Genomic DNA, 21,698 nt, shown 5'->3' with positions numbered 1-21,698 from the left:
CGCTGAGCGGGGCTTTACACGAGCCACAGGAAGTGCGAGGCATCTTTAAAAAGACGCTCGCTGCTCTTTTAGAATAATAGCAAAAAAGGATACGTCGCCGGATAGCGTAGCTCGCACGGATGGCTGAAGGTGGCGAAGACGTCCGGCTTCCTCAGCGCTGTCCTAGGCTGGCTGTTCGCTGTTCGACGGCGGCGGTGGCTTCTCTCAAATCCAGCGATGCGAAGAGCTCGCTGAAGAGTCGAAAAATCAGAGAATTCAGCCTACAGCCCCTATTTTATATGCTAAGCCACGCCTATCTGGCGGGCTGTGACGCTATAAAGGCGCGGGCGCCCCTCATTGGGCGTGACGTCACGCCGGGCGCACTGGTAGGCTGCAGCAGTTGCCCGCAGGGCAGCCAATGAGCACGCGAGATGGCCTGCTCTAGGTCTGCTAGCTGCTGCACTGCGTTGACAAGTTATACAAAATTAAGGATAATTTTTTGGCTTCAGTATCTCGAGAAGATGAATCTTTCCCGTAGCGTAAGCTAAACTTACGCAATACGAGAGAACCTCTCGTAAGAGAATTCACCTGTATCATGCCTCCTACCTAATTAATGCTCATTTAATGACTCACACTTTGATGTACATCACCTTCCTCTAAAATGCAGTGTGGATGTGTTATAGCTATCTGAACATTAATGAAGGTATAATCATGCTAGGGACAAAGATCCGTAAATCAACTAAGAGCCACTTTCCCTCTCAGACATGTCACCTTTTCTGATTGGTCGAGTTCAACCCTTAGGGGAGGATCTTTTCCAGGCCTTATTAGAGACAGTCCACATGTGACCTCCCTCTCTTAGTTCTTTCATCCAGCCGCAACACTGTTCTGGTGATTCTGGGGAACCCCCTCCCCCTCCACGGGGGCCCCAGGGCCCAGCAGGCCTCAATCCAACCAGATATGGGCACAGGGAGGAGAGAGATGACTCTCTCACAAAGAACCAAGGACAATCTCAAGAGTTTTGGAACAAAGACTCCAACCAACAACGACTCCAATCACCCATCCTTCCGACTTCCTCACTTCTCCTGGGTGCTCGGCGTGGCCTCAACAGAGTCCCAGGCCTTGACCAAACCAGCCATGCGTTCCTGGAGAAAGAGAACGCTCAACCAACTTCCACTTGACACTGCCGGAACCATCAACGACTTCAATTTTCAACAACTTCAAGAATTGTTCCCATTACAAATGCAAGTATTCAATTCAATGAAATGTGAAAATGAAATTCTGATGGTTCTTCTCATAGACCCTCTTCCGGTTTCCAATTTCATCCTATCACTAACCTATTTATGTATTCATTTGTGTATGTTGTTTAGTTTATTTATATTCATATAAATATCTATATTTAGTTAATAAAACTTGTACATAATATGTATTTGGTTCTGTTTTGTTTGCAATACAAGTCACTTTACAATCACGGTTTTTGCTACTGGCTCAAAGTACTGTACAGGCGAAGAAATAATTATTCTTCGGTGGCCATGGAAGATACTCTTTTCTTAGAATAAATTAATAATCAAAAGAGTTCGTTGGAAGAACTGATTAATTGATTGTAATATTAATTCAGCCACATCAAGTTAATCCAATTAACTGACCCAAATATTTATAATTAATAATAACAAGATATTATTGATTATTAATATTTCCAGAAAGCTGAGTTCCTTACACAATCACTTTTTTATCGCGCACTTTCGGCGTTTACATTCACAGACAGCTACATTACACATTGCATGAAAGGGAAAATTCGGAAAAAGCATAATAGGGGCACTTTAATAATAACAATATGCATGTATTTATGCTTCATAATTACCTTTCGGCAGCCTGATTCCAAAGCAGGCACAGAGATTGGCGAGGTTTTCCACGTCGATCTGGAGTGTGTATGCGGTAAACAACCTCTTGACCATCGGCGAGAGGTTTAGAGCCTCTGCCATGAAGACTGACTGAGAAAACCTGCAACAAACATACAGATAGATTATTCAAAATGGACTCAGCTATAAAAAAAAGTTTTTGTAGTCAGTTTCCCAATTCCAAGTGCAAATAAAATCTCTAAAATCACTATAAAATTGTCATATACATGAGGAAACCACATAGATGATTTGAAAAGCCACACAAACCATCTAAAATCATAATTACACAAAAAGGAGAAAAGGAGACAACTTTAAATTTCCATCTCAACAGTGTCATCTGCTGGACACTTGCTTGAGCCTACTTGACAAAAGCAACATACACTTTTGTTTAAGCAAACTGTAAATCAAACAGATATAAATATAATACAGTGTTGATGTATTCAGGGATACAGTGAAACACTCATTCACCTTGTCATTTAATGCGCTAGCTTTTGTGTTGGTGAGGAACCAGTGCTCAGTACTGTATTCTGTGAAGTGCACTTTACGGCAAGCGGACGGGGCCATGCTGACGGCAGGAAGGGCTGGCACCTCCAGCAGGGTCTCAGGCAGAGTGAACGTGTCTGTGTTTTTGCCTGTAAATGTGTGGCCGTTGATCTGAGTGGGGTACCAGTGGTGAGCAGCTATTGTGAAATACGGGCAGGTATCCAGTATGGTTGAGCCTCTGAATGGAGTATAGAGGAAAGCAATTAATACAAGAATGAGCTCAGGTAAAAAGAAACAGAAAAAAACCCTATTAATGGCAATAAATAGATCTCACCTCTTTCCTTCTGCCTCACAATCAATGTCCGTGAGCAGACTGAAGGCAAAACGCTCCGCCACTTCAGCGAGCTGGCTCAGTCCTCGAGTGTCCGCACGGCTGGGGTTTGCCATGGCGCACAGGAGGTCATAGGTCAAGCTGCGGCTGCTGTCTTTTAGCGGAGTCTGCTCAGCGTCATTCAGAATCTGTGAAGTGAGGTTAAGAGAATTAAAAAGTTTTAAAACTTTAACAATATATACACTTATTGCATACAATAAAATACAACATTAATTTTAGAAAACCAGTGATAAAACAATACAGACTAATTGAAACTTTGTTGCCAAGAGATTATTTTACGCAGTGGAGCCTTGTGGCTGCACATACAAGCATTGTACTCCTAGATAAAGACATTTCTTTGAACGTAAGGAACAAAAAAGCATTGTAAAGGAAGCAATCTTAATTAATCTCTGGGGGCCAATATGTGGCCCCTCATTGTTCTTTAGACCGAACGTAGATCAGCTGGATTTCCTGAACTACCCTATTCAAAAATTTCCGGCTAACTTTAAATAAATCCTCATCTCTCTAAATCTAGATAAACATGTTTATAATTCATTGTATAAATATATACAGTACACTACTGTTCAAAAGTTTGGTATCTGTAAGATTTTAATGTTTTTGAGAGTAACTTATGCTCGCCAATGCTGCATTTATTTGATTCAAAATTTAGTTAAAAACAGTAAAATTGTGAAATATTATTACATTTTAGAATAACTGTTTTCTATTTTAATATATTTTAAAATGTAATGTATTCCTGTGATGGTAAAGGTGAATTTTTAGCACTCGTTACTCCAGTCTTCAGTGTCACATTAGAAATCATTATAATATGCTAAAAGGATATTTGGTGCTTAAGAAACATTTTTTATTATTATCAATGTTGAAAACAGTTGTGCTGCTTAACATATTTGAGGAAACGATGATACATTTTCAGGATTATTTGATGAATAGAGACTGAGATCAAAATATCTTTACCGTCACTTTTGATCGAATAAGACAAGAAAAGAAAAATAAGAAAAGAAATCTTACTGACCCCAAACTTTTAAAGAGTAGTGTGCTCTACATATCAAGGTTTGGAAGCAAGGGGTTGTTAGTGTAATGAAAAGGGATTTTACACTCCTTGGGCCCACGACCTTGACATGCTTACCTTGCTATTTAGATAAGTCCCATTTACTAATATTGTTTTTAAACAAAACTATTGAACTTGATTAAAACCCTAAACCAAAGTACCAAATCGTAATTCTAAAATAGAATCAAAATCTAATTTAGTCAACTTTCCTTCTGAGGACATCAGCAAAATGAATTTTTTTCCCTCAGATTGAGGTAACTTTGAGACATTTTTCAAAAATTTTGACCCTTAATGTTTAGGTCAAACACACACACACAAACAAACACACACACACACACACACACACACACACACACACACACACACACACACACACACACACACACACACACACACACACACACACACACACACACACACACACACACACACACACACACACACACACACACACACACACACACACACACACTTCCCTCATTTGCTCACCTTGCTTAGTGCATCTAACACTGCTGTTAGCTGCTCCGGAGTGATGTCCTTACTAACTTTATTGATAAGCCCCTGCAGGACCCGGTTGATGATGGTCTCATCCAGAGGCTGATTTAACTGGTCCAGCAGGGCCCATATTGCCTGAGCCTCCGAGTCTGAAACCAGGGTTACATTAGCCAGCCCGAATTCTGGGTGAACCCGAGCGCCACCGGTGGCTTCAGACAGAACCACGCGGAACCGTTTGGGTGTTGGGTTGGAGGAACCAATGCTTGGCATGAGGGCCACGTCCAGACCGGCACTTCGTTGTCCTATCTCAAAAGTCAGGGTGCCCTCCGCCATGACGAAGTCCTGTCCTGCCACAGCAGGCCAGATCAGATTGGGTCCTATAGATTCTGCTTTCTGAAGCTCCTGTGAGAGTAGATGACACACATTACACAATTAATACTCAGACATGTACTCCCGAAAGTCTCTTTCCTAAGAACTTTTAAAGTGGGTGGATACATGGTCAGAGGTTGACAGAGGTGAAGATTTAAAACTTTAAAGGGGAACTTGGCAACTCTAGCCATTTCTTCGCTGATTTTCACATTTGTTGTCGCCTATTGTCTCAACGAGCTCCCCCTACAGCTGTGGGCCGTATATTTCACAACACTGTCGTAAAAAAACTCACTTGCAGCACCCTCCTCCCCCTTTCTACCGCTGCTCATGTGCATTTGGAGCCGGCCAACTGTATCATGTGGAGCTATGTCTACCGAGGTGGGTAATACATCATTACACAGTATCATATGGAGTGTGTGTTAATGTCGAATTGCCGTAAAGCAGTTTGCGTTTCTCGCTCATTCTCGCTTGTCACGAGACTTCCTATTTCCAACTTACTGGGACGTTAGTCCCCTTGTTGCAAGGTTGGTTTTCCGTCTGGGAACGCTGGGGGGAGCGGGGAAAGTCAGTGTTCTCACCAGAACAGGATATTTAATCACCCAAATGATTTCTGAACAGTTTTATTAAGTTGAAATAGTTGCCAAATTCCCCTTTAAATTCTGATATTTTAAATCTGCAGAGAGATGATTACATGTTCTGTTTTTTCCCCTTTGAGGTGTGTAACATACTGGAAATTAAAAGCATTTCCTTATGCCTAAAAGTGAAACAGTAGGCAATAAAAACTGAAAAATGGAGGAAAGGAAAGGGCGTGCCAGAAGGACAAAAAGAGCAAAAAAGCTGGCATGAGAAAGCATTCCCACATACTGATGTATTTTTGGCGTAAAAACATATTCGACACGTCAATCCTACTTTTCCAGATCCACTATGCAACCATATATGTTGCCTTTGAAGTATCTTCTGGGAACTCAGTGGCCTAATTGCTCAGAGCTCTTATCTTCTCAACATTCATCGTCTTAGCTCATGAATTTGACATCATCTCAGGCCTCTCATCACTAATGAGGTCACATTATGTAATGGGGTCAGAGAGGGGCGTAGGCTGGGTAGTTGTAGCTGCTCTTTGATTACAGCCAATGAACAATTACTAAGAATAACAGAATTATCAGCAAGTAAGTTTGCAATGTAATATTTTGGTAGAACACACATAATCGAGAAAGTACAGTATAATGTATTCCCCTATGCCTCCTTGCCTCTAGATCCTGCATATTATTGTGCTTAATGCATATTTATTGGTATTTTGGGAGAAGCTTTCCTTTAAAAATGAATCTCACCTGCATGCGGTACTTCACAGAGATAGCAGATGCTGTACTGGAATCCCTGTAGACTTGAAGACTGACGCTTGTGGCACTGAGGGTGACCACGGGTAGTCTGGAGCCCTGGGCAAAGTACACCAGCCCCCTTGGGTCATCACTCTCTAGCATGGTGATGTTGGCAAAACGGGCAGTTTGGTTTATGGTGGCACCCTCACCCACTTTATAGACCTCCACCAGAAACCACAGCTCATACTCTGGGTCCTGCAGTACACAGACCAAAAGTCAAGGAGCAAGATGATTAGAGAGGCTGTTTAGGTGGATTCCTCTTAAGCACTACATAAAAACAAGTATAATCTAAATGGACAGAAAGTTCAGAATGAGACTTAAGGCCAATTCACTCCGCACAGACAAACGCTAACAAACTCATTTTGTTGGGTTTTGTCGGATCAGTGTGTTACCCCTGTTGGCGTCTGTTGGAGTTGGTCAGGGTTTGTTTTCGCCCGACTGAACATGTTCAGTCAGTGTTTGGTGTTTTCTGTTGGGGCAGTGTGAGCATGTCAGTTATTTTTTCATAAAATTCTAAATCCAACGGCCAACTTTTTTGTTGGTGTTTGTCTGTGCAGTGTGAATTAGCCTTTTGAAAAAAAAAAAAAAACGAAAAAAAAAAAAACCTATACCTTGTCTGGCCTGACTTCCAACTCGAGGACACATAGTATTTCTCCCTTCCTGCAGACGGATGTGCCTGAAGTCTGCTGCAGCTCTCTGGTCAGATTCACTCCATGACTGACCACTGAGTGAACTGTAGCGCTGAACGTGACTCTCCAAAACACCAACACATCCTCAAATGCTCTGGAAACGAGGGATTTGTTTTCTTTTTGGCATGCATATCTACTGATAAACACTGATTTGCAGTATTGAAAGCACAATCTTAACAATCTTAAATATTGATGATACCTGTTTTCCTGTCTTTGCAGAAAGAGTGTTGCTGTCCTGTTCTCTGAGTCCTCATCCAGAATCTGACCCGACTGAGAGCTCAAACTGAACCCAACTATACCGTTCTGAAGATCACTCCCTGTTGCAGAGAAGCATTAGTAGCTGAGTCAGTAAGATTATTATTATTATTTATTTAAGAAATGAATGCTCTCAAAATAAGGAGAAATTTGCTAGAACAGAATGATTTTTTTGAAGGATCATATGACACTGAAGACTGGAGTAATGATCCTGAAAATGCTGCATTGTCACTACATTTTACGTTTATCTATAATATGTCTTGATCATGTACATGGTTCCTTTCAAATGTAAACCGCTTCCTTTGATGTATTGGTCAATGTTATTGAGTATTTGGCTGATTTAAATATGTCACCAAAGTAGCATTACTTAGCCTGCTAAAAATAGAGGAGGCATTGTGAAATCTAAAAGAATGACTTGTCTCAGAAGCATAAATTAGTACAAACATAGTTTTTTTTCAAACATTTACAGAAATTTAAAAAAAGATAAAGATTATAAGTTTTGTGGTGGAGCCAGTGAAACTTTTGGCAGGAAAAGTACACAACACAGGCAGAAAAAAATACTGTTATTGTTGATTCCTGTAATGACAGTAATGTTCTCACCCAGAATAATGATTTTGGCAAAGGAAGTGAACCCCTGTTCATCTGGCACGTTGACAATCTGCGCTCCACCTTCTGCCTCGCTAAGGTAGATAAAGAACACCTCCTGTCCCTCCGGCTCCTCATCATTCAATATGAGGACACTGACCTCCACCTCGTTCTGTCCCTCGAACAACGTGACAGTTTGGGTCTCCAAGGCAAAGTCCTCCCCTTCCAAAGCCCATGTGCCATTATGCTCCTGATGAAACTGGGCTGCATCCCCGTCTGGGGCTCCGAGTCCTGAATAAGCCCTGATTTTGGCACTCACAACTCCTGTGAGCCCTACCGACCTCCGTACTCTTAGGGCAAGCTTCTGTTGGGGCGCACCTTCCTGACTGTCTTCAGAAATGCGTAGTATCGCTGGTCCTATGCTCAGAAATCCGCTAACAACATCATTAGCACGAATGGTAACTGTAGCAACACTATGCTGAGGCACAAGTCCAGGCTGAGCTGCGATTGAAGGCAAACTGGTGCTGAGGACACGCACGCTGGTTAAGTTCACATAAAAATTCTCATCTGGTTCAGTTAGGGAATCATCTAGAATGGACAGTCGAATGGCAGCAGATGTTTGGCGGGAATCAAACAGAAGCTGCCCGTCTGCCACTGCTGCAAAGTCCTTATCAGGCTGGGCAGTGCCAGGCCATGTCTTGTAGGAGATGCTGGAACGGTTGCTGCGGAAGCCGTAGAGGCGCTGGACGTAGAGGGTGATGGTCTGCACGTCCTCCTCAATGACCAGCTGCCGAGAATCAGGATGAAACTGATACAATCCTAATGGCTCCACCTCAGCTACTGTGTAACCAGTCCTGAATGCACAGCACATATATCAAAACATTCAGATAGCAACAAGAATTAAGAGTAAGGAGATTTGGTTTTTGAGAGGACACCTGTTACCTGAGACGGGCTCCACCAGGTGATTCTGACTCTACAGAGGTCAGGTAAATGGCATGTGCTGTGACAACTGACATGTTATAAACAGCACTGAGAGAGATCACCTCACTCCTTTGACCATAGGCAAGTATTACCGTGCCTTCAGATAAAGAGAAAAAAAAAGAGTATCAGTTCAGCAGTGTCAGTTCATAATTTCTGGATTTTTATCATATATATTAAGTCATTTCTATTTCTAGGGCAAACCTGATCTTGGTGAGATGTCTCCTGGCTGGTAGCCTGGAGGAGTTTGGCCAGGGGGGAACCCAGAGCTCCATCGGACGGTTACGTTCCCATATAAGCCTGTCCGTGTCACCAGCGCCTCACACTGGCCACTCTCTATATCTGAGATGCGCAGGGCCAAAGAGGCAAATCCAACCTACAATGAGTTTCAATACAAAGCTTTAGAGACAATCAGTGAAAAATAATTTAATTAGATTATGTCTATTATAATGATGCATTAAATGATTTTGAAATATTTTTTTTTGCATTGTGGCATTATTTTCATAATAATAAATCCACTTTTTTTTGTTTCAATTATGCTTATTTCTTGCATTATTTTTTTTCTTCTGTAAAACAACTATCATGAGCATAACAAGTTTTCATTTTTCTTTAGATTTTTTTTAAGGGATAAAATGTGACCTGGACACTTTTCACATTTTGTGGTGATTGCTTTAAGACTGCACAGGATGCATTTCCCTTAAAATGTCAGGAAAAATATTGCCTCTTGCCATTTGTAAATATTGTGAAATGCTGTTTTGGGCATTGTCACTTATTTTCATTAAATTTCAATAAATTGCACTTTTTATAGATTTTAGAGGGTTCATTGCAGACAATAATATATGCAAACAATAATATATAGGTAACACTTTACAATAAGGTCTTATTTTTTAATATTAGTTTATGCATGGACTAACAATGAATTAACAATATATTTGACAGCATTTATTAAACTTTCTTAATGTCAGTTGAAAAATGTTCATGTTAATTTTAGTTCACAGTGCATTAACTAATGTTAATGGACATACGGTAACTTTTGATCTTAAAAATGTATTAGTAAATGCTGAGAATAAAATTAATTAAGATAAATAAAGGCTGTAGAACTATTGTTCATTTTATTTAATGTAGTTAACTAATGTATACATTCAATAAATAAATAAAACATAATAAATGAATAACAAAACAAAAAAAAATAGAAAGGTGTTTTATGCAATATTTGACCTCAGCATTAGCTGCCACTTCAGGAACAGAAACGACGACCAGCTTTGATTCCAGTTGAATTCTGGGAGGTGAACTGAGCAGGGGACCAATCATAGTCACATCCATCAGCTCAACGCTGAAGTTAAAGCCTGTCGCAAAGAACACCTGTAGTGGACACATTCAACATATCAATACAGACCTTATTAAGGTTGACAAGCATCTTAATGTCCTTTAAAAAATCTTATATCTAATTCAAAGACAATAAATCACACACCTGGCTACTAAATGGCACTCGAACGCTAGCCTCTCGTTCTCCGTCCTTCACCAGTATGTTCCCAGAGATTGTGTCCTCTGTAAAACTCTGCCCAGGGGTGGTAAAACTGATTCTGTAACCCACACTGGCATTGCCAAACGCCCCTGCCAGCCTGTTCACACTGATAATTAGTTGTCTACTTCGGTCCACCACGTTAACAACCACGGACTGGTTTTGAGAGTAAAGGACAAACACCCCATGAGGTTCGTCATTGGCCCGGACTTTCAAACGGGTACTGCTGCGATTCATATCCAACTCTGCACCTCCCTCCACAGAGATTAGACGGAGGATGTACGTTTCTTCCAACTCAGGCACAGAGTCGGGAAGCAGGGTGAGGACTATCTCTGTCACACGCTGTCCTGCCAGGATAGTGACAGAACCCTGCAGAGCAGCAAAGTCTCCTGATGTGTCTGCATCACTGAGGATTTCCCAGAAAACCTGAAAAAAAATGGGGCTGATTATTTCATAATTACAATACTATCACAACTGTTTCGGGTCGATAAGATTTTCAAACATTAATACAATTTAAAATTACTGTTTTCTTTTAAAGTATATTTTAAAATGCAGTTTATTTCTTTGATTGTTTTCAAAAAAGGTGTTTGTGTATATTATGCTTTATATTTATATATATTTTTTTTTTTTCTTACCGTGATGTTGCCCATAACTCCCTCTCTACGTGTGATAAGGAGTGATATTTTAAGCGGGCCTTCGCCGTCAGAAGGCTCACTGTAAATGCGCTCTTTCAGGTCCTGTTCTGTGAACTGTACTATGCCATTGGGGTCTCCAAACTTCTCAATCTGGAGAATGAACACATTGTACACAATTGCTAAAATGTCACATTGCTGTATTTACAGTTTTACCCTCTGTTTTCTAGAGGTTATCAGTCACTTTTTGCGTGCGGAACAGGACGTACCGTGAGTGTGACAGATCCAGCTCTGGGGTCAATGCCAATCTCTCCCGAGAGGATACTAAGCAGGACGATAAATTTCTCTGTGACCTCCACCTCACCATGAGGCAGGATCTTCAGCTCAATGCTGCGCACACCCCCTTCCCCATCTCCGAAACCGAACGTCCCGTTTACTGGTTCACCAATATCTGTGTTTACTGATGGTAAAACCTCATTTGAGTTTGGACCTAAAATCTGCCATATTACCTGAGGAATAGAAATGATACAAGCACATGTCAGAGAAACACTTTGAATCTGTGGTGATTCCTTTAAGTTAAGACAGTACAGGAAGCACTTAAATATAATGAAATATCTTGCCTGCTGTCATTTATAAATATTGTAAAATACTGTTTTGAGCCTTGTCACGTATTTTCATTAGATTTTATTAAATTGCACTGCTGCCACTGCTTTGCAAGATGTTGATTAGTAATTTATTTAGGGTTCAAAGGGAAACAAAAGGGAAAACCAAAATCTAATATAAAATAAAAGGAATTATTCTCCAATATATTGGTATTATTTTCCTGACTAATAATTAACATAATTATTATTGTTGAATTGATTATTGTAACTTACTTTGAATAATAAATATTCTTTTGTCTATGAAGACTATAAAATCTACATTAAAGTAGCATAAAGGTCTGTACTAAATCATGTATTCACCTCACAGACCATCTTCTGAGTTTTGATCCACCAAAATATTCCACGATCCTCCTTTACCACATTATTAATTACATACAAATCAATAGAAACAACCAGTTCAGGGTCTGTCTGTCCTCCAAGTGCTTCCCCACATGTAAAAAAACTGATATTTAATTGGATATGGCATCAGAAGTGTGATGTCATAGTCTAGACGGGGCTCACCGTGGCGTTTCCCAGCAGCCCGTCTACTCTCTCTACAAACAGGGTCAGTCTGAGTGTACTGTTGGGGTTTGAAATTGTGATGGCGCTTTGGTTGATGAATCGTACCACACCATTTGGCGAGTCACTTTTGGCAATTGTAACTCGTGCAATTAGCTGAGCTCCAAGTATGGCACCTCCTGTTGCACCGGTGAGTTGCATCTCAAATATCTCATTAAATTCACTGTGGGAAAAAAAAAAAAACATCATTAAATGAAACATGCTACAAGTTCATAAAACGTACACTCATCGACAATACATTTTTAACCAATCCAATAAAAGCATGAATAGTAATGAAAGTTAATAACTCCATCCTTACCTCTCTGTGTCATCCACTATGGAGACATTGATATAGCTGAGGGATTGGCCATGCTGAAAGGTGATGGAGCCATTGAGCAGAATGTAATCTGAACCAGGTTGAGCAGTCAAACCTTTGGAGATAAACTCTGCTGTGACCTGCCCATAGGATCCAATACGCCTCAGTACAGGGATGGACAGAATTCCTACATCTTCCTCGACTGTGACACAAAAACATTCGGAAAGACTGACAACAAATATATGTATGTATCATACACATTTGTATCCCAGTGTAATTTAATGTAATAAATACTGTAATAGTATATAAATAATGTCATTTTAATTTTAGTAAAAGTTTTAGTGACTGTATTTTTTTTAATTTTTATTGCTTTTTTGTTTATTTCTATTTTGCTTTATATTGCTTTTATATTTATTTCATTGTTTATTATTATTTACTTCAATATTTGTGTGTAATATTTATAATTTCCACTTTACTTCAATTATCAAAAATGAATTTTATTCTTTTTAGTTAACAATAACAAGTCAACACATCAATACGTATTGTAATCGAGATTATCTGAAGGTGAAGCGTAATTCTTTAGACGTTAAAATCATTTCTATTTTCCAATCTTAATATGAAGAGACAACTTCAAAGTAAATAATTTCTTAAATTAAACTTGTCTTTTATACTGTACACGATAGTGATGCCTAAATTCAATTGTAAAATTTAAAACTATTAATTTTATTTTTAGTTAATATTTGTATTTATATTTTAATAATGGCCATTTATTGGTTATTGTTCATATCATGTTTACCCATATATTTTTAAGAAAAGTAACATTTTCTTCATTAAAAAAAGGTAATAAATAACAAAAGAGAAAAAAAAAGAGAGGCATAAAATTACCAGTGATGTTGACATATTTGGGGTCAAACTCCAGAATGCCCTCAGCGTTGTCATTTTTCTGGATAATCACCATAAGGGAGGACAGATTGCCAATAGCTGGAGGCTGGTCAATCTGTAGGCCGTACTCTCTCACTGTAAAATCCATTGAACTGAAAACAAGAGGAAAGAAACTCTATTTCTGACTATCTAAAATCTCTAAAATCTATCTGACTTGGGTTTCAGATAGCAGGCTGAACTCTACCTGGCATTTAGAAGCTCTACTAGAGTAATGTTGAGGAAAAACTCCTCTGGTCGTTCTGGAAGGTCATCATCGAGTATAGTCAATGTGATGACCTTTGAACTATCCCCAGGCCTGAATAGCAGCCGACCAGAGGACTGTCCAAAATCTTGACCGCTGATTGCAGTTCTGCCTTCTGTGTGGTAACTAACCCACACGCTGTCAAACAGCCCCATGGAACGAACAATGGTCACATTTACCTGGTAAGAGACAAGACACTGTTGGAGACTCAACTACCTTTGAGAAAGGGTTCACAGATATATTAATTCCCATCTCTTACAATCTGTAACAATTTATTCTAGGAAATTTGCAATGGACAAAGCTAACTTAGCATACACAGAACTTACCCCGTGTGTCTATTTTCAAATGCAATATAGTCTTATTACCTCTGAACAGCTCCATTATACTTAACAACCACTAAAAACAGTAAGTTTCTCATTAAGAATCTTTCCAATGTTTTTTTTTTGTCATTGGATTAATGGTTGCTAGGCTATTGCTTTATGGAAGTTTCAAAACATTTTCAATGACTTTCCCAGTCAAGGGGAACAGGCAGAAGCACTTAGTCCTCTGGTTGTGGTTTGTATCTCAGCAGTTGGTAATGACATGTAAGGGGTCTCACAGCTCTGTCCTCTTCAGTGGCACGAACGGAGGCTTGAGAGAAGGAGAAGAGCCCATGGGGAAGGTCACTGGCAGCCATAGTGATGGTGGAAAGTTGTCTGTCAGGGTTGATTGCTGAGCCCGGGGTTAGAGAGCTCAGTCTGAGCTGATATACACGTCTTTCTTCTGGAATAAGATCATCTAGCGCCTACAGAAACAGGGAGAGGGAATCAATTTTACTTTGTGTAAAGATGGTTTACATTTTTACAGTTTACAGGGAAAATACCATGCTGGGTCTAGACAGGGAACAAGGGGATATACTACACTTAAATTATACATTTTAAAATGAATATGTATTAGTTTTCTGATATGTCTGGAATATGTCTGATATTTATTTATTATTGTTCAAAAGTTTGGGGTCAGTAAGATTTTTTATTATTATTTTTAAAGAAATAAGTACTCAGCAAGGATACATTAAATGAATCAAAAGTGACAGTAAAGACATTTATAATGTTACAAATGATTTATATTTCATCTAAATGCTGTTTTGTTTTTATTTAGAGAATCGTATTCAAGAATCTTGAAATATATATATATATATATATATATATAGTTATAGTTATTTTAAATTGTAATAATATTTCACAATATTACAGTTTCCACATTATTTTTAATATTAAAAAAATGCAGCCTTGATGAGTATGAGAGACTTTACAAAAACATAAAAAAAAAATGTGTTTTTAAAAATTGTTAAATCTAACCGGCCACACACAGTAATGTGTATTACTCAGCAGTTTACCTTCAGTTGAATTATAGCGGCAGACTGGCGGTCTTTCATAACAACTTTGCCAGAGGTCTCCTCAAACTCTGTATCTGCAGCTGCGCTGATGTTCCAGAAGATCTCAATCTCACCAAAAATGCCTGGACCTCTTACGAGACTGCAAATGATGGGGCACAATTTATCTTCAGATGGGGTGTTTGGGAAATCTGTTTTGCTACTTTTGTTTGGCGATTCTGTTCGGTGACACCAATGGTGCAGAAACTAAATATACAGTAATCTCTGTTGGTTGGAGAAGGAGAGCATTTTACCTGACCAGAGCTGTTCCATTGTAATTGTCTCTTGGTTCACCAATTAGAATGTTTCTGCTGGAATCAGCTATTCCTACAATTCCCAGGGCACCCACATCAGCTTGTATAACAACTGTAGCAACACCTGATGGAGAGAAAAGTAACTAAATGATGATTCTGAAACTACCTGTCAAAAATGTAGACGCATAATATACAGTATACTTGATAATGGTAATAATATGTTGCCAAACCTCTAACTGTATCAATGACTGGCTCATTCTTTGGAGAAAGAAGCTGGATGGTGAATCTCTCCTCTCCCTCCAAGACAGCATCAGCCAAAGCCTGAATCACCAGAGTCTTCTTCGACTCAGTCTAGGAACGATAAAACCATTTAACGACTTTATCACACTGTGGCACAAGTAAAAATACTGTTCATCATATTTACCAGCCATACCTACCCCATTAAAAATGAGAGTTCCATTACGAGGGCTTAGGTCATCTCTTCCCTCCTCCTGCAGAAGCCAGATCAAATGCACCACTCCCTCACCTCCTGAGCTACGCACTATGGTCAGTGTAGCTATGGAAGCTGGGTCATTTAGGAACTGAGGCTCAGACACAGAGATCTGAGAAAAGATTAACAAATATATTATTTTCAGTCAAGCTGATTATGGCCTTGACAAACCACAAAGGTATCCGAGCATTAATTATTCTCTCAAAAACGACAGTAGAGAAGTTAAACTAAGTAGCCTACAAGGTTACAACTTGTCAAAAAAATAATAAGTTACTTAATATACAAGTAACTTTACAGTTACTACAGAAATACCCCAGCGATTCCGAGAGCATGTCAGTATAATTATGATTTGTACGATTATGCAAATATCATGACAGAGACAAAACACATAGGCAAGCCGAATGCTAATATTGGACAAACATTCATAGATGTTATTAGTAAATTTACCATTAGCTCCTCAAACCCAAACCGACCAAAAGGAGAATCATTGGCTGGGATGCTGACTACTACAGACGTCTCGTCCCCCAACCTGGCACCTCCGATGACTCGAATCAGTTTGACCATAAATGTCTCTGTAGACTCCACAATTGTGTCATCAATAATTGTGATCTCAATATAAGCAACTGCCTGCAAAAAAAAACAAAAAACAAACAAACGCACACACACACACACACACACACACACACACACACACACACACACACACACACACACACACACACACACACGTTCACATTATAATTACAATTATTCTTATTCTATATTTCATATACAGTCTTTTTAATTTTACAGTTTTTGTGCAGCAAAATCCCCATCATTTGCTGAAACAGCCAATTCAAAATATCTAGTTGCTTAAAAGTAACATTGTTAAAGTTTTACGGTCACATTAGTTCCAGTAGCCTTATATATATATATATATATATATATATATATATATATATATATATATATATAATATATATATATATATATATATATATATATATATATATATATATATATATATATATAGTCATAAAACTCCAGTCAGCCTAAAAGGGGAAGACAAAAAGCATAAGGTAGATAGGAAGTGACGTGACATTCCGTATTCCTTACATTAATCCACTAATAGTCCACTTAAGTCAACTCGAATGAAAAAGGATGCAAGAAAGGAAAATGAGGAATCGAAGGAATCAAAGCCTGTTTGTACGTCACTTCAAAACTTTATCAGCTGCACTCAAGGGATGTTGTTAAAGTTTGGTTATTTAAGAAATTCATTATAAATATTAATAAAGCAAGACGCCCTCTTGATATATTTGAGATGTATGGTTTATTTAAACTACAAATGTAAAACAATTTTTTTTAAATGGTGTGAGGGGGGAGGTCAATTTGGAAGTGTGTCAGGTTTTTCGATAATAAATACTTCTGTATAGGATACACCTGTGATTTCTTGCTAATAGCTCCTCAGGAAGCTTTCTCACTCCTCGTTCCTCACCTCCTTGCTGCTCAATTTGATTTGAGATATCCTTTGAAATGTTTTTTTGATCCTTTGAAACTTTTGATCGGTTTCAATGTCGCAGGCTGGAGGACAGAGGTACGGGGAAGCATCCATTTGAGTATAGAGAAGTACCCATGGTTGAACTTTCTACCTAATGCTTCTTCTCTTCCCCTTTTTAGTCAGTAAAAAAAAAAAAAAATCTTTACCTGTCCCTCTTGAAATGTGAGGTTTCCAGAGGAAGGACTAAAGTCCTCAGTGCTGGCTGTGACTGCTTGTGCCTCCCAGTATAGCACCAGTCTACCTGATCTACCGGCCATTCGCATGACGGCCAGGCGAAAGACATTTCCAGGTGATGGTACCTCAAATGCCAACACTGCCCCAGAGACATCCTAAAGGAAAAGGGATTGTAGAAGTGTGTTTGTTTTTGATTATTAATAAAGACAAAATACATGATACATTTTCCTATGCAGTTTTATGTTTTTTTATTTTTATTTATGAGTAAAGTGGTATCAAGTGGGAAACATAAATTGAAGTTACTTTGACATTCCGTTTTACAACGTACACAGCACACACTCACAACCCAAGCTGTTAAGTTAACCACAGGCTTTATTTTAAACATCAATCGAAAAACCCCATTATAAAACCCCACAGAAAAATCTTGTAGGAACCAACGGCTTCTGGCTTCTGACATCATACCTGCACCACTCTTTACAGTCAATGATGTATAAAAAGCCAATACAATTGGTATAAAAAAAATGATACAAAAATAATTGTAAACCAACCTTTGAGACATTGAAACTGAGGACTCCTCTTGGGTCATCGTTCTCTTGGATGGTGACCTCGGCTATCTCCAGACCAGGTCTTTTCACACTGGGCTGGCCTGCTCCAGTGTCTCCACCCAACAGTTCTACTCTGGTGATGTTTACAAGGAATGTCTCAGCCAGTTCAGGAATATCATCCTACGAGCAAACACACACATACCATCCAGGGATTAACAAAGTCCTAATCTTAGTTTAGTTTATTTTTTTATAAAGTACATTTTAACTGCCTCAAGTGCAGCCCAAAGTGCTGTACAATTCCAACAATAAAACCAAACAGAAAGGATACAAAACACAACAACATAAAATTAATATATTTCGGTCTCACTTGGGTCGGAGTTAAATGCCAAGCTATGGAAGTGTTTTTTCAAAGCCGTTTTAAAAGAATGCAGCGTGGGGATGGAGCGGATGGCAAGAGGTAAAGTATTCCATACCCTAGGACCAGCTATCGAAAAGGCTCGGTCACCTTTCCGCTTGAGTCTGGACCGGGGTACCTAGAGCAGTAATTTATCTGCCGATCTCAGATTCTTTACTGGCTGGTGCAGAATAATAAGGTCGGATAGATAGGATGGCGCCAGGTCATTTAAAATTTTAAAAATGAATATTAAGTTCTTAAAATCGATCTGAAATCTGATTGGTAGCCAATGAAGGGATTTTAGAATTGGGTTGATTCTATCACTCTTTCTCATGCTGGTCAATAATCTAGCAGCGGCATTTTGAACAAGCTGCAATCGATTCAGCAAAGACTGAGAGAGTCCCAAATATACCACGTTACAATAGTCCAGTCTTGATGATATAAATGCATGGATGATCGTCTCAAGAGAAGTCCCTAGGTGAGAGCATAGGTTTCATTTTCGCTATTAATCTTAGGTAGTAGAAACTACTTTTCACCACAGCACTCACTTGTTTTGTAAACTTTAATTCAGAGTCAAAAAATACACCCAGATTTTTTTGCACATGGGTGGACATTACTGGATAGTGGCCCCAAATAGGAAGAGATGAGTGGTGAAGAGCCAAGAGGGCCAAAAACGATAACATCAGTTTTGCTCTTTTGCTCTCATTTAAGTGGAGAAAATTCTTAGCCATCCAGCACTTTACCTCATCAAGACACTTTACAAGGCTAGAACAAGACTTATCAAGAGGATGTAGTGGGACATACATTTGAGTGTCGTCAGCGTAACGGAATCTATCATATACTATCTACATGCAAGTCACACACTTCATTAGTTAAAGCCCTTAGACATCCCATGCATCTCAACATAAGTGATTTCTCCAGCAGATTCAAAACAGCTTCTGTGTAATTAATTTCTAACAACATGCTGATTTATGTCAGTAGTCGTTCAGCCCAAACAAATTCAACATGTGGTTTTTGAGGCTGAACAAAATGCAAAAAAATAAAAATAACGACCACAGCAATTTGCAGAGAATGAGCTATTCCAAGAGCAAGCAGAAAAAATGTGGGGTTTTTGTGGTGATGATAGCAACTGGCTGTTGGCTTGTGCTGTAGGCAGTAGGAGGTCAGTCTGTCTCCTCATCAGCTTCTGCACAGTGTCCTCAGACTGAGTGACCTGAGACTAACTGTGAGGCTTAAGGGGAAGGGAGCCACCGAGACAGTGTGTCACATATAACAACCTTGTCCACTTACCCCCTGTAAAGCTCTTAGCCCTAGCCTAATAGTTCATACTTGCTACTTATTTTCCTCCAGAGAGCACTTGAGGAATAACACTGCAGGGGACAACAAATTAAAAAGTGGTACTCTAATAGCGATACAGTCCACTCTGACACTTGCTCCTTCCTTGCAGACATTTAGGGAAACAGGTTGATATACCTCCATATGATAATGAACTGGAGGGGCGACATATGAGAAGTGGGACACAAATGATACAGTCCATCTTCTGCTCTGGCAATGCTAACCATATCGCTTCCCTGCATGAGGGAAGAGTGTTCACATCGTCTCCAAATGAATTATGGAGGGAATCCAATGTACCCATTCCTCGTGCCCATTTATTCTACCACTTGACTTCTTCATAGGAAAGTGCCTGATCAAACTGATCTCATGGAAGGCCAACACCATCTCCAGCTCTTGTGCTGGAAAGGGGGCTTTGGGTGAGGGAGCATTTTGCTCCATCTCTGCTCAACTAGCCACTTTTTTGCCTTTTCATGGATCTCCAGGAGTCTATGTCCTGGTCCAACACCCACTACCCCTCTGGGATGCACCATGTGCCTATGACCACTAGGCAAAACAGGCAAGAGAGTGGATCGCAATCAGCAGCAACCTCCATTATCTCAAAGCCTCGTTTACCCCTTCTCTTTTTTTGTTTTAATTACATTTTTCCAGAGCTTATTTTCTCCTTTAGAAAGCTTGCTCAATCCCCTAACAGAGCAGACCTAATGCAGGGCCTCATGGTTTCGGGTCCTCAGACCTGCAAGCTGAAATTACCTCCCTGAGGCCCTGTTTAGGCCTTCTTCGAGCACAGGCTTCCACACTTGCCTTCTGACCCTCTCACCAGGAACAAGTCCCTGGCAGTGGGTCAGAGGGAGCTGCGGGAGCTGTCGGACCCTGGACACAGTGAGGGATGAACGCTGGAATGCTGCAGACTGAACTTTTACCCTTCTAAACCTCTCGACCACAGAGTCAATGCCAATACCGAAGACATTGGGACATCAAGAAAGAAAGATTTCTTTTTCTCCTTTATCCCCGATGAGTTCAGACACAGATGCCGCTCCGTGGCAATATTAGCAGCCATAGATCGGCCGATGGCGTGGGGCGTCTGACCATGCATGCTCTGCTCCTAAACAACTCTCACATAGATTATGTGTACCAACACCCATAATTAAGCGTAGATACACGCTTTCTAAATGCATGTTTGCTAACATCCATCTTGTTTAACACACAACAATAAATAAGACTCACAACACACAGAGTACTTCCTGAAGACAAAGAAGCTGATAACGTCTAACGCAGGTGCCCTTTCAGAGCATTCCCATAGATTCAACGCTATAGCGCAGAGTTGAGTTCCCTTGAAAGGGAACTCTGAAAACTATTTTCAGGATTCTTTGATGAAAATTTAAAAGAACAGCATTCATTTGAAATAGAAATATTTTGTTATACATTTGTATGCTATCACTTTTGATCAACTGAATGTGAGTCCTTGCTAATTAAAGTATTTTTTTTTAAATCACTAGTGTATAATATAAATTCAAAAATGTGAAATTTATTTACAACATTAATGAGTAGCCAATTATTTATTTGGTTTTCATGTTTGGTTTTCAAGTAGTCAGTAAATTAAGTAATGAATGTTTAAACCTACAGCTTTTAAATTATCAGACCAGATTTCCAACCAATACACCACAGCATCCCCGATGCTTAGGAATCATTTTAAAATATTGAAGGTCTTCAAGGCTTTGTTATTATATGGCATACCAGTGAAGTTGTGGTACTCACCGGCAGGATGGTAATGGATACCAAAACAACAGTAGCATTCTCCATCATCACGACTGTGGACTCTTTGGCTACATAGTCAGTCCCCTCACTAGCCTGATTGACAGGTGGCAGGTGAAGGGCTGCTTTGGTGGTGTAATAAACTAATACATCCCTTGATGCCCCTTGATCTCTCACAATACTTAGTGTAATATTGCTTGGGTTCTCTGAAGTGAAAGGAATAAAAAGGGAAAAAATGACATCAGCGTCCTTCAAGAGCAAATATTTTCAGATTGTAACGAATGGGGCAATTGAGTATAAAAACATTGACAAAAGAATTCCTCCCCTGAATTCATCCTAACTATTCCAAGACTAAGTATATGGCTAGAAAATATGTACATATTTCTTCTCGGTAATTTGGATTACAGGAAATGT

General features: G+C 39.5%; 1 protein-coding gene across 2 annotated transcripts in view; it reads right to left on the bottom strand.

Moving 5' to 3' along the window:
• Positions 1–21,698, bottom strand: part of adgrv1 (adhesion G protein-coupled receptor V1) — a 171,912-nt gene that overhangs the window by 70,115 nt on the left and 80,099 nt on the right. For both annotated transcript variants that reach the window (XM_077231608.1, XM_077231609.1), the window contains 27 exons: positions 21,288–21,490; positions 17,807–17,983; positions 17,231–17,413; positions 15,995–16,174; positions 15,495–15,659; positions 15,288–15,408; positions 15,058–15,181; positions 14,768–14,906; positions 13,991–14,176; positions 13,336–13,571; positions 13,095–13,243; positions 12,213–12,411; positions 11,858–12,077; positions 10,964–11,203; positions 10,698–10,847; positions 10,012–10,488; positions 9,759–9,902; positions 8,745–8,916; positions 8,505–8,640; positions 7,578–8,416; positions 6,922–7,039; positions 6,645–6,816; positions 5,986–6,228; positions 4,283–4,690; positions 2,692–2,876; positions 2,343–2,595; positions 1,838–1,977 (listed from right to left, as the gene is read on the bottom strand). In XM_077231608.1, coding sequence (XP_077087723.1) covers positions 1,838–1,977; positions 2,343–2,595; positions 2,692–2,876; positions 4,283–4,690; positions 5,986–6,228; positions 6,645–6,816; positions 6,922–7,039; positions 7,578–8,416; positions 8,505–8,640; positions 8,745–8,916; positions 9,759–9,902; positions 10,012–10,488; positions 10,698–10,847; positions 10,964–11,203; positions 11,858–12,077; positions 12,213–12,411; positions 13,095–13,243; positions 13,336–13,571; positions 13,991–14,176; positions 14,768–14,906; positions 15,058–15,181; positions 15,288–15,408; positions 15,495–15,659; positions 15,995–16,174; positions 17,231–17,413; positions 17,807–17,983; positions 21,288–21,490 — 5,959 coding nt within the window. The remainder of the gene's footprint in view (positions 1–1,837; positions 1,978–2,342; positions 2,596–2,691; positions 2,877–4,282; positions 4,691–5,985; positions 6,229–6,644; positions 6,817–6,921; positions 7,040–7,577; positions 8,417–8,504; positions 8,641–8,744; positions 8,917–9,758; positions 9,903–10,011; positions 10,489–10,697; positions 10,848–10,963; positions 11,204–11,857; positions 12,078–12,212; positions 12,412–13,094; positions 13,244–13,335; positions 13,572–13,990; positions 14,177–14,767; positions 14,907–15,057; positions 15,182–15,287; positions 15,409–15,494; positions 15,660–15,994; positions 16,175–17,230; positions 17,414–17,806; positions 17,984–21,287; positions 21,491–21,698) is intronic.

This window comes from Siphateles boraxobius, unplaced genomic scaffold, assembly GCF_051911475.1.
Source record: "Siphateles boraxobius isolate OS27281-9 unplaced genomic scaffold, OSU_SipBor_1 16, whole genome shotgun sequence".
NCBI classification, from domain to species: domain Eukaryota; kingdom Metazoa; phylum Chordata; class Actinopteri; order Cypriniformes; family Leuciscidae; genus Siphateles; species Siphateles boraxobius.
Note: the sequence above shows the minus strand (reverse complement) of the source record. Positions and strands in the feature narration are given on the sequence as shown.